The sequence below is a fragment of the Catharus ustulatus genome, chromosome 21 (assembly GCF_009819885.2).
Source record: "Catharus ustulatus isolate bCatUst1 chromosome 21, bCatUst1.pri.v2, whole genome shotgun sequence".
NCBI classification, from domain to species: Eukaryota; Metazoa; Chordata; class Aves; order Passeriformes; family Turdidae; genus Catharus; species Catharus ustulatus.
The window spans coordinates 1,524,649-1,536,889 of NC_046241.1; the positions used below are offsets into that span (position 1 = coordinate 1,524,649).

A 12,241-nucleotide genomic window follows, 5' to 3' on the forward strand; every position below is an offset into this window, starting at 1 on the left:
GGAATTGGGTACCTTCTCCATCTTTTTTCCTCTCAGTATAGAAATTATTTTTCAACGGCTAGATTCATAGACCAGACTTAATTTGTTCAAATCCTATTATATTTTCTTGCAGATTTTATTTTGGAGTCTATGGAGAGAGAGGACTGAAGCTTTTCCCCAGCTTTTGGTCTCTTCATGCAGGGTCTCTGAAGGACAGAGAAACATGAGCTTATGCTACAGCCCTTCCTCAGGTACAGACAAGACAAGGTGTGCCTGTCACTCCCTCCTTCAGCTGCCTCTTTCACAAAGCCTGTAGGAATTTTTATTATCAACAAAACTTCTATCTCTCTGTCCAATATTATTGAATGAGTGGCTCTGAGTTCCTGAGATTCCTGAACTCGCCTGCAGAGTCAGGGGGACAATCCAAGTGCTCTTTCTGTATGTATTATGAATAATATGCAAAAATTTGCTGCCCCACTCACTCAAGTGCCCTAAAAGCAGATTTATAAAATACTTTCCCAAGGAAAAACACTTTTCCAAGCCCCCCCAGGGATCCAAACCTACACCCATTAAATTGATCTGAGGACAGGAGCCCCTCTGCTGTGAAGAAAGGCTGGAGGAGTTGAGAGTGTTCAGATGGAAAAGAGAAGGCTCTGGGGAAAGCATCTTGCAGCCTTTAGATATCGAAAGGAGGCTTATAAGGAAGATGTGGGAGACTTTTTATCAGGGCCAGGATAAAAGGCAAAGGAATAGATTTAGTCTGTCCCATAGGAAGAAATTTTCTGTTATGAGGGTAGGGAGGCCCTGGCACAGGGTGCCCAGAGCAGCTGTGGCTGCCCCTGGATCCCTGGCAGTGCCCAAGGCCAGGTTGGACATTGGGGCTGGAGCAGCCTGGGACAGTGGGAGGGGTCCCTGCCATGGCAGGGAATGGAGTAAGTGATCTATGAAGGTTCCTTCCAACCCAAGCAGTTTTGTGACTATGTGAATTGAAAATCCTCTAAGGCTGACTGGTTGATCAGCTCTTCTGTTGGGTTTGTTTTCAAGCACTCGATGACCTCAAGGCAGGCATTTGCTCTGGCAGGTGACATTGGGCATGAGGAGGTTTCTGAACACCCGTGTCCCCCTCATGGCTCCTCTGCCTCCAATTACTCTGGGAACAGCCGTGTTGCCTGCTCTGGGACAATGGTGGGGAGCAGGGGACAGGGGACAAAGCCAGCAGTGTTTGTGTCACTCCTTCAGAGCTGTCGTGTCCAAACCCCGACAGCCCAACCTTCGTGACCGTGTCCACCCCACAAGCAGAGGGATGCAGCTGCACTTATACACTGCCCTGCTGTGAAAAATAAACCGTGTGTGAAACCTTTCACCCTATCTGTCAAAGGCAGTTTTGTGTCAAAATGACTGATTTTTTTGCAGGCTGCACGTCTGCTTCCTGCCAGGACCTGGAGGGAGCGACCCCTGGGTCTCCCCTCGTAGCCGTGTCTGATGGCCGCTGGCTGGAAGTTCCCTCAGGCAGAATGATGGAATCACAGAGTATCCCGAGCGGGACTGGTCCCACCAGGATCACCCAGCCCAGCCCCTGTCCCTGCCCAGACCCCCCAACAATCCCAGCCTGTCCATCCCTGGCAGCGCTGTCCAAACGCTCCTGGAGCTCTGGCAGCCTCGGGGCCGTGCCCATTCCCTGGGGAGCCTGGGCAGTGCCAGCACCCTCTGGGGGAAGAACCCTTCCCTGAGCTCCACCTGAGCCTGCTCTGGCCCAGCTCCAGCCGTTCCCTGGCTCCTGTCCCTGTCACAGAGGGCAGGGATGGGTGCTGCCCTTCAGGAGGAGCTGCAGCCCCCGGAGCTGTCCCCTCGCCTTTCCGTGTCCGCTGCAGCCACACACCGGCACGCGCGGCTCCTGCCGCCCCGCGCAGCCCCTGAGGCGGGGCCCGCGCCCCCTCCCCGGCCATGATGTCAGGCGGGCGGAGGAGGTGCCGCTGGCCAAATATAGCGGCGCTTCCTGGGCGGTGGGGCGGGCTCGTCCCTCCTTCTCTCCATCCCTCCCTCCCTCCCTCCTGCCGCAGTCAATGGGGCGGCAGCGGCCGCGGCGGAGCGCAGCGCGGGCTGGGGCCGCGGGCCGGGGGCCGGCATGGCGGGGCGCTGAGGCGGCGCGGCGGCGAGGGGCGGCGGCGCGCCCCGGCATGGGCAGCCGCGGGGCCCGGCGATGAGCGCTCCCCCGGCCGCGACCCCCCGCGCGAATATGGGCACAGCCGTGTCCAAAAGGAAGACGCTCAGGAACGAGGCCATGTCGTCCGTGGCGGCCAAAGTGAGGTGGGTGCCGGGGACGCGGCGGGCGGTGTCTCGGGGGTCCCGCGGTGCCGGGACCCTGCTCGCCCGCGGCCGCCTCGAGAGCCGTGCCGGGCTGGAGGGAACCCCGAGACCCTCGGGCCGAGCCCAGGTACCGGTGCGGGCACGACCCTCGGTTTGTCTCCAGGGCCGTCCCGGGGCTGGGGAGTGGCAGCTGCCGGCGGGTCCCTCTCGCTGGCTGCCCCGATCCCCCGGAGCAGCCGCACGCTCGCTGTGGCAGCGGGCGGCCGTGCCACCCCTGCGCCCCGCGGACCCTCAGCCTCCGGAGAGGTGACTTGTCTCCACAGGCGTCCTCGCCGCCGGCCTGGCCACAGCACCTGCAGGGTTTTATTTGCTGAGTTGGCAAAAAGCGTGTCAGAAGTGCATTTGCCAGGCATGGATCTTTATAATCTTCGGGCATTGGGAAGCGCGGTCAGTTTGCTCGGTGGTTTCTCCGCGGCTGAAATGCCTTGTGCGTGTCCGAGGGCAAAGTCAGCAGCCTCCTTCAAGGGGTCTCGCTCCTTTGAATGGAAAAGCTGCTCTGTGAAAATGTGCACCCTCCCCAGCAGTGTCCCAAGCCACTACATTGACCGGTTAAGGGATTTGGGTTCTATATTGTGCATGTTCTGGTTTTATATTGCTTGTCCTACAGTGTAGCATTTCTCTTACTGCTGGGTCCCGATGCTTTTCGTTATCCAACATCGGAGATCCGAGAAAATACATTTGCTGCTTAATGGGACTTAGGTTTAAAAAGCTGTCAAAGATGAGCTTTGCCTTAGTGACCTTTCCCAGACGAAAGGACCCTTCTCCCACGCTGCAGTGCAAGTGTCACAGCAGTCACCCGGTGACTGTTTGGGGGCATTGGCGCAGCTTTTTATCTGCTCCTTCAGCACAGCTGTGCCGGGGGTAGGTCTGTCGCCGTCTCTGCTTCAGCAAGACTGGCTCTTTGCTGTTGAGGAAAAATTGGGAGAAATTAAACTTTTCAGCTGCATTATGTAACACCTTCTTTGTGTTGTTAGACAAAATTGCGTTAGAATAACCTGGAGTGGTGTGTAGGACTCAATCCGTGTTGCTGAAAGATCTCAGTCTCCTCTCTCTATAACTCAGTGTTACGGCATCTCTGCTGTTCTGGGAGGAAAGAGAAGTCTTGTGGCTTGAAGAGATGCAAAGCTGTCTGTATCTTGCCATCTGTTTGAGTTGTAAAGAAATCCATCCTTCAAACTCTGGAGTATCTTGAGGGAAAGCTCTCCAAGCAGAGCCTGCAGCTTTTACCCACGTTTTGTTGCACCCTGTCCATAACCAGTAATGAATGCTTTCCATGGCATTCAGAGATTTGGAAGTGGGATTCTTTGTGGTGGTGTCAGCCAGGTGCATATACAGAAATGACACGTAAAGCACCATAAGTGCTGTGGTGGGGCTCTGGGAGTGGGATTAGGCAGTCACACAAACAACACACTCAGTAATTGGTAGGATTTCAAATGGTGTGTGGGTGTTTGGGAGCGACTAATGTGTTTTGAATGTAATGACTTGTTAGCCTACACCAGGGTGGGCAGATGCTGCTGAGGTTCTATCAGCTGTGTGGAGTCCGGGAGGTGCCTTGAGGGTTCTGGTTTGCTCCATGTCTGCTGTGACTGCTGACAAGCTGCAGGTACAGGTTTGTGAGAGCTCTGAGGTGTCTTTGGATGGTGTGAATTAAGGTGGTTTGACCAGAAAATTTATGAGTGGATTTGGGCTGGGGGACATAATGCCCTTGAGGAGTGTCTGGTCACAAAGACCACGGCACAGGTGCTTTGATATGTGTCTCTGTTAATGCCTGTGCTAGACATTCCTGATCCAAAGATCATTTGAGGAGGTCAGCGAACTTGCCGAGGGGCTCCCTGCAGAGCCTCTTTGCATGGAGAAGGTGCTGGTGGTGACAGCTGCTGTCCATGTGCCTCCATCCTGCTGCTCCAGGCACGGCTGAGTCCCTGCTCCCATGGGCTCTGTCATGCTTAGAATTCCCACAGTGGCAATGACCCACCTGCTGAAAGGTTTCCTGGAGCACATCACACACAGCTCCTCTGCTCTGTCCTGGGTCCTCCTCCGTGTATCTCCTGTGTCCTTATGTACAGCAAGGGCTCTGTAGGACCCTGGATAAGGCTACAGAGAGACTGTTCTGTCCACCCCACGAGGGCTAGGCAAGGGTCACCTATGTGGGTAGCACTGCTGCAATGATTTTGTGCCCTGTGGGTGTAGGTAGCTGGGGGATCCTGTTCTTGTGCTGCAGGAGGAGATGCCCTGGGATTGCTTCTCTGCATCTTCTAGGCTCTGTCCTGGTCATGTTTCTCATTACTTCTCTTTAGAGAGAAAAATGATCTGGAATTCCACTGCAAGTCCAAGCGATCACAGTTTGTGTTTCTTAGGTGTGGCTGGAGTGTGTGTGCACACTTGACTGTGTTACTGAGTAAGGAGCAGGGCTTGTTTGCTGGTGTGAGTGATGGGATCCAAGCAGGAGGTGCAGGCTCCCTAGGCTGTTAAATTAAAATCTCTGCAGAGCGACTCATGGGAGTCTTGTGTCCCAGGAGCATTAATTAAGCTCCATGCAGCTTCTTGTGTGCTGGGTCTTGTAAGTAGTTTCTTACAAACTCAGGGTGCAATTGCTCTGTACCAACACTGTGGAATCACCCACGATGCTGCTGACTTTGGTCTCTGTGGTCATCTTCTCCTGGGGGAGTTGCAGCGCCCTGCACACCCGGGGCTGTGCTTGGTGCTGCTGCTCTGATTGTCTCTGAAGGGCTTGGATGCAAGATGTCCCTGTCAGGAGGGATTGTTCCCTCCCTGCGTGTGCTTTTATTGCCCTGCAGCTCCTGGGCCCCCGTGCTGAAGGCAGGGCTGACGCAGTTGTCCTTGAGCGGTGACCTTGGTGCTGCCCCTCGGCTGACAGCGCTCCAGGGCCCTGCCTGGGGCTGGCTGACCTGTGCTCCTTGGCTTCCTTAGAACTTTTCCAAGGGTGCAGATCAACCAAAGCCCTTCAGAAATGGGTTTTCATTGCCCCTGCTGCCTTGACACCTACAGGAAAACACTGGCACCCCAAATGAGGCAATAGAGCAGATGTTTTTCTGCAGCTCTGCTTTGTATTGTGCTGGCCTCCAGCTGTTCTTTGGGAGAGTGTGATGGTGAGAGCAAACAGACGTGAGGTTTTTGCTGGGTGTTCCAGAAGCATCTCTTCTTGCAGTAGTTAGCACAGGAAATATTTGAGTTGAGAGTTGTTTTGTCTTGCCCAATTCCATGACCCTGGCATCTAGTCCAGGATAGTCCCCAGAGGGATAAGAATCCCACTCTTCCTGCCTGGAGAGGGATGACGAGTGGCTTTGAACACAGCATTAGTTGTTGTGGAACGGTCAGTTTTTCATTGATGAAATGCAGAGGTAAGTGACCATGTGCCTTACTGAAGCTTCTTGCTGCGTGAGTGATTTTTGGCTTAGCTTGGGGTTCTTCATGCAGTCTAGATTCTTCTTTTCTGCTTGGGAATTTCTGATAAGTGGTATGAACTGTCTCTTTGATTGCCTTTTTCTTTTAAGTTCTGCCTGCTCTTCCTCTCTTCTCTTGTCCAGACTTCGTGCTCATAAATTGCTCTGTTGCTCTGGGGTCTCTATGACCCATTTCTGACATCCAATCTCCCTTTATTGAGTGTGAGAATTTTAAAATTAAAGTTTTCCAGCTACCATTTCTCTACATAGATATTTTAGAAAACTAATTTTTGTCAGGGTATTCTTACTATTTGGCTTAAATAACGTAGGTGTCAACAGTCTTTAATGACTGAGCTGTTAACTGTGGATGTGCTGGAGGTGTTCCCTTCTCTCCTTGGTGACAAGAGCAGGGTTGCTGCTGTAGGAGGACGTTGGTCCTGATGATGCAGGTCTCTTCTCTCCTGTATGCCTGGGATGCAGCACAGTCAGATGCTGTCACAACAGATTCCTGCTGCAACTCCTCTGGGCATTATTTCTGAAGGAGCACAAGAAGGTGGTGGGTGTTCTTTATTTTTCCATGTAATACTCCTCAATAGTCCAAGTTTTGCTTAGCTTGCTGCTGTGCTCTAAATGGAGTTATCTGAGGTCTTTCCTGTATCTCTGAGTTTTTCAATCTGCATTTCTTCACTCTGTAAGTGTCAGTTTGGTGGATAAATTTATGTGCATCAGTTTCTCGTAGCTGCTCGTGTACATCAAGGCCCCTTTTATCCCGCTGATGTGATTATTTCAGAGACATGAAGGCCATTCCGTGCTTATTACATTGTAATTGAGATCTCTGTTATTTGGCGGCTTTGCTCCTTCGAGCAAATCGCTGTCTAGACTCTCTGCTTCTTCACAGCTCTTCCAGACTCGAGTCCAGCTCTAACATCTGAGGCACAGTGAGTACTGGGAGATGCCCCCAGAAGGGCAGCTGCCTTTGCTGCCTGTGTTGTGCTGCCCTGTCCCCCCTTCCCTCCCTGGAGCCGTTCTGATGGAATGCTGGAGGAAATACTGATGTTTTCTGAGGCTGGTCTGTGCTGGTTAGACTGAGCAGCACAGTGTGCTTGAGCCCAGCTCCCTGCTTGATGTCCTTTTGTTAAATCAAGCTGTGCTGACTGTGTGACATGCAGGTCTGTTTTGCCACTAAAATGAAAACCTCTCTCCAGATGAGTCAGGGCTAAACTTGTCCTGTCGTCAGCTGATCCCCTCTCAGTGCTACCTGCTCATTTGTATGCAGCTTCTGCAGTGTCATACACTCAGGGTTATAGCTCACCAGCCCATGGAGCTGTAAAGCACCTTGTACTTCATCCCATTTATGTGAAACAAGTTTTCTTTTTCATCTCTTGCCAGGTAAATTATCCCAAGGTGTCTCTGCTCAGTGCCCAATTGAAGGGGTTTATGCCCAGTGCTGTCCAATGGTGTGAGGGAACTTGAACTCCATTGGCACCGAGAGTGGAGGCAGAGCTGAGCCGAGAGAAAAGTCTGATGGTGTGACTTGTGGTAATAGATAAAACAGAGAGAAAAGAATGGGCTGAATAGAACAGCTACCATCTGTTGGAATTTTGCTCTGGCTTTATTTTGATCAAGCTGATGGGTAGCCAAGGAGAGTGGAGAAATGGCACAGTAACAATCCAGGCAAATACTGGTGAGCTGGGATGACTGTGAGGGCAGGGAAAGAACACAAAAGGCTTGGCAAGGGGCAAGTAGCCATAAGGAGCAAGTGTGGCCACCAGAGTCCCCTTGGCAAAGGGCGCATGCAGACATCTGCGGGAGATCCGCTGAGGCATGGCCGAGGAGAAGCCAATGGCACTCAGGAAGCAGGCATGTAGAAGGGAACCACTGAGATAACAGGCAGAATAATTAGTGTGAAATTTCCAGTGTAATTGGCTGGAAACCCCCCGTTGCACACCGCTCTGTGCAGGCGGGGCTGGGGAGCTGTGCCCGGGGCCCGCCTTTGTTTGCTCTTGGGTTGGCCTGAAGGGTCCGAGAGCCACAGGGTGGAACTGCCAGGACAGAACTGCAGGTTCAGCCTGGGCAGGGAGCAAGGCTTTTGAGCAGCTCTGTGCTCCTTGACTGTGCTACTGACCTGCACAGGAGCTCTGGATGTGCTCTGGCACTGGGGACTGTACCCCCCTCTGCTCGGGGAAACCAGAGTGTGAGGTTGGGGACACTGCAGCACCTTCCAGCCTGGGCTCTTCTCTGAGTGACAATGTTCTCACCATGGAATAAGGTGGCCTGGAGGGCTCTGTCTTAGCCAGTTGTCAATTTGGATCTTAGGAAATGCTTTGTACTGTTTTTTTGAGCCCGTGGTTTGCAAGCTAAAGGTGGAGCGTTGGTTCAGATTTACAGGCAGACAAAACAGCCTCGGGCATTAGCAAAGAGATGAATGGAGACAATGACACATGAATTTGGAGCTTTTGAACTAGTTGCAGGCTATCATCATATTTCAGCATTTTTTTGTGTAAATCACCATGTTCTCTCACTGATAATTTACCTGAGAACTTGATTGCTGGGGTTTTTTTTTTACATGGAATGTCTACTGATTCAAAAGAGAAGCTTCAAAGCTTTTCCCAATGATCTAAGTGCATGCCCTGTTTGTGAATGGTGTTGGTGATGCCTCCTAAGGGACAGACATTTCTATGGGAAACCTGGGAGTCCCAGAAGTTTTGGTGGAAGAGATCTTGGAATCTCATGCCCAGCCATCTTATTAAAGCTGTGCTGTTGCCAACGATGTTCAAGATCAGCCATGACTTTGGCTGAGCTTCAGCCACCTGTGAGATGGAGTACAGAACCAGCTCAGGAATTCTCTTGCAGCTGAGTAGCCTAATGTTAAAATCATAGAATTGTTAAGGTTAGAAATTACCTCCAAGGTCAATGAGTCCAGCTGCAAACCAAGCCTTGCCATATCCACCACTTAACTATGTCCCCAGTGTCACATCCACACTTCCAGGAATGTTGACTCAACCACTTCCCTGAAGCAGCCACACTCCACACTTAGTTCCTAAGTTTACATTAGTGTGATGCTCCAGGATCAAGTCCTGCTTTTTGCCTGGGCAGAAAGGCTTGAGGGTGCCAAGAACATCACAAGGTGCTTGTCCTCCTGGATGGGTGACCCATGATGGTCACCCCTTTGGTCTTCATAGTGGGATTTGTGGGCTGATGGTAGAGCTCCCCATGTGACAGTTTCTGTGTGACCATCCCTGGGGGTGTTAGGCACTGAGGACAGTTTGAGCAGCTGCCACCCCAAACCAGTGTCTAAAGGTACAGCCTGGGACTGGACACATAACAATCCAAAACCAGGGAAAACCTCAGCATTGTCTGTTAGTCTAAAAAGATTCAGAAGCTTAAATCTTTCTTCTTGCACAGCTCCAGCTGTTGTGCTCCAAAGCATTTTGCATTTGACTGTGCTGAAATTTAGTCCAGGGGAGATTAAATTACTCTTTCTTCATTGTTCATATTGATCTTGTGTTGCCGGCTGTGGATGACAAATGGACTTCCCACTCCTTCCAGCCTGGGTTGCTCTGGGAAGTGCTTTGGAGCCTTGTTAACCATTTTTTCTCTGGGAGGTGGTGCATAAAAACAGTGGGGAAGATCCTGGCTACACAAGTTGGTATATGCAGAGGAGAAAGTGGTTTTGGAGGTCAAAGCCATTTTCCAATTAGATGTTTGATGGTCATTATAAGCCTTTTGTAGCAGCTTGAACTGGAGAGCTTGAACTGGAGTGAAGGATGTTCTGAGGCTGAGCACCTCTGAAGGAGGAGGACAATGGATGTGATGCCTTGGTATGGAGTCTTTCCTGTTGCAGCAAGTCTGCTCCTTCCCCAGGAGATGCTGATATGCTTGGGGGCTGAGGGTACTCAGCTCTGGGTTGCTTGGCTTGGCTTGGTAAGGAGGTGAGTGGTTGTTTCACCTCCCTCTTTGCCAGTCTCCACCCTGGGCTACCCAATGGCTCATCCAGTTGGAATGCTGCAGACCTTGGAGAGATTGTTCTACAAACCATGGGAAAATGGATGGCTGGGGAAAACCTGGCTGCAGTGTTGGCTGTCTTGAGTCACGGGTCTGTTGGGTACAGAAGAACAATCATGGCATCAGTACACTACAAATGCCCTGGCATTTGGAGTCTGGAGGTTGCTGTATTCCATGCCTTGACCAAAGATTCCTTTCCTGTGTGGGTTGCAGGCAGAAAGCTCTTCCTTGGTTGGAATATTCATAGGTCTGCTCTCTTACGTAGGCCTGGATGTGTGATAAGGGTTGAGCTCACCCTGCTTGCTTGGTTCTTAATATACTCCAGTAAAATCTCAGTCATCCACAGGACTGGAATCCAGCAGAGAAGCAGGAACTGCTTTTGTGGGAGGTAGTGGGTGTCTCTCAAACAAACTTGTCCAGAAATCCAAATATTGGCATAGCTGGGGCTTGTAAACTTGGGGTTCAGGTAGGTAAAATGGGCATTAGCATCCACATCTGAGCTGTGGTGCCTCCCAAGTGGGAGCTTTTAGGACCTGTAGGAGCCTGGAGTGGTGGTTGGCTCTGGGGTGGGAATGCCTCCTTCCTGGGCTGCCAGGATAGCAGGAGACAGCCAGTTCCTATGTGCATCACAGATTTCATGCAGGTGCATTTCAATTCTATTTTTTTCATTCTTATAAGAGAGAAGCTAAAACTTAAACTAGTCCTGGACTTCTAATCCAGCTCTGTTTCCCCCTTTGGCAGGGAAACACTGATGTTCCACCAGAACCACTGGAATCCTGGTGTGTAAAGAGAAAGCCTCACTGCTCTGGCAGTGTATTTCCATGGATGTCACTTGGGGCTGAGGGAGTGGCAGCTGCCGGGACACAGCAGTGCATTGGTGTTGAACTGTTCCTTCTTTCCTTGGACTTTAAGCATCACAAATGTCTCTTTCTCTCCTTGGCTGCCTCCTGATGCTGGGACACAGAGCGGCGAGGGCTTTTGGAGAATACCTTTCACAAAACCATCCTGAAGGCAGAAACGGCTCAGGTAAGAGAACTGATGTGCCCTGTGTCCATGGTTATGTCCATGTGTGTCTGCACCTATGGTGAAGAGCCTTAGAATGAAAGTGCATTTATTTATCTGTCAGAAACAGAGTGAGATCTCAGCACAGAGGGGCAGGAGGAGTTGCCCCCAGGGAGAAAAGGCAGTTTGGTGACCTGAGGCTTGGGTGGGCTGTGGGGTGAGCTTAGTTAGGAGACATGGTGCCCTGTGGTGAATTCACCCCTGCAGCTGATGTCCTTGGGAGAAGTTGCAGCTGGGAAGTGACAGCACTGTACAAGGCTTCTGCACTGCTTTGTGGCTCCTAGGTCTTGCTTTCACTGGGGTATAAAAAACAGGTGAGTTATATTTTGTTCATTGGTGTGAATCCTTGCTGGCAAAGTTGACATCTGGATTTATCCCCAGTCTTTGCTTCAACAGGGATTAAACTGAAATTTGCCTAGATGAGGGCACTACATGTGCTGGCTAATGTGTCAGTATTTTCCATGTAGGTATTGTCCCCATCAGCTTATCATGAGTTCTGCTTGATGGGCAGGAGAGCTCAAGATAAACTTAGCCAACTTCTAACAGGGCTGTGTCTTCTCTGTGACAAAAGAAAATATACAGGCAATAAATTAATTGTAAAACCTACAGAAAATCTTGTGGAATGCACAGAAAGTCTGTGTGAACAATTAACAAATTGCTCTTTGCTGTTGAACTGTTGTGTGGGGGATAAGGTTATTAAATAGAATGTAATGTAGAGTGATGTTGTCATTTTAGGTAAGCTGTGTGTGTTTAAGCCTGTACAGGAGATGCCTCTTGCTGTAAGAGCAGTCACAGAGTCTTTGGCAGCCAGCTGAGTCCTTTCCTTTTTTCTTGGATCTGTTCTAATGACCTTCAAGTTGTCCTTGGCTGAATTGTGCCAATGTTGTGAATGGAAAGACTCTAAGACAATGTACTGAGGTTTCTTGGTTTCTTTTCATCAGTAACTCCAGTGACATTTTATTTACAATGCTTGGTCTAAGAACAGCACCTGGAGGTAGGAGGGAAGGGGAGAGAAAGGCTGAGGGTTGGTGCAAACCTTTTTTTTGTTCCTTCCATCATGGCCGTTTCTGCAGCTGCTTCTGTTACCTGGACTCTTTGCCAGTCCTTTTTGCAGTCCCCCCACCCCAGGTTCCAACAGGGACAAGTGTTGGCTCCTGCTCACTTTGTAGTGCCCTTGTAGTACCCTGTGGGGTCGTGTTGGAGCCAGGCAAAGAACAGAATCTCTGGCTGAGACAAGAGGAAATTGCAGATGTGTTCAGGTGCCTGAGGCCTGGGCAGCCCTGGTCAGATCCAGGGAGTGGGAGCCTCTCTGATGTGCACTCAAAAAGCTGCTGTTAACTCATCCTTGGGGGGCTCCTGGCTGCTCTGACTGTGGGTAGGCAGAGCATGGAAAGGGAGCTGATGTGACTCCTGGATCATGAGCC

At 51.0% G+C, this 12,241-nt stretch overlaps 1 protein-coding gene across 4 annotated transcripts in view; it reads left to right on the forward strand.

Annotated features, from left to right (window-relative positions):
* Positions 1-2,037: 2,037 nt before the first annotated feature.
* Positions 2,038-12,241, forward strand: part of NSMF (NMDA receptor synaptonuclear signaling and neuronal migration factor) — a 47,992-nt gene continuing 37,788 nt past the window's right edge. For 3 of the 4 annotated variants that reach the window (XM_033077215.2, XM_033077214.2, XM_033077216.2), the window contains exons 1-2: positions 2,149-2,286; positions 10,720-10,781. In XM_033077215.2, the coding sequence (XP_032933106.1) occupies positions 2,180-2,286; positions 10,720-10,781 (169 nt within the window). In that variant the 5' untranslated portion in view covers positions 2,149-2,179. Of the gene's footprint in view, positions 2,287-10,719; positions 10,782-12,241 lie in introns of all 4 variants that reach the window. The other variant, XM_033077213.2, reaches the window with a different exon arrangement.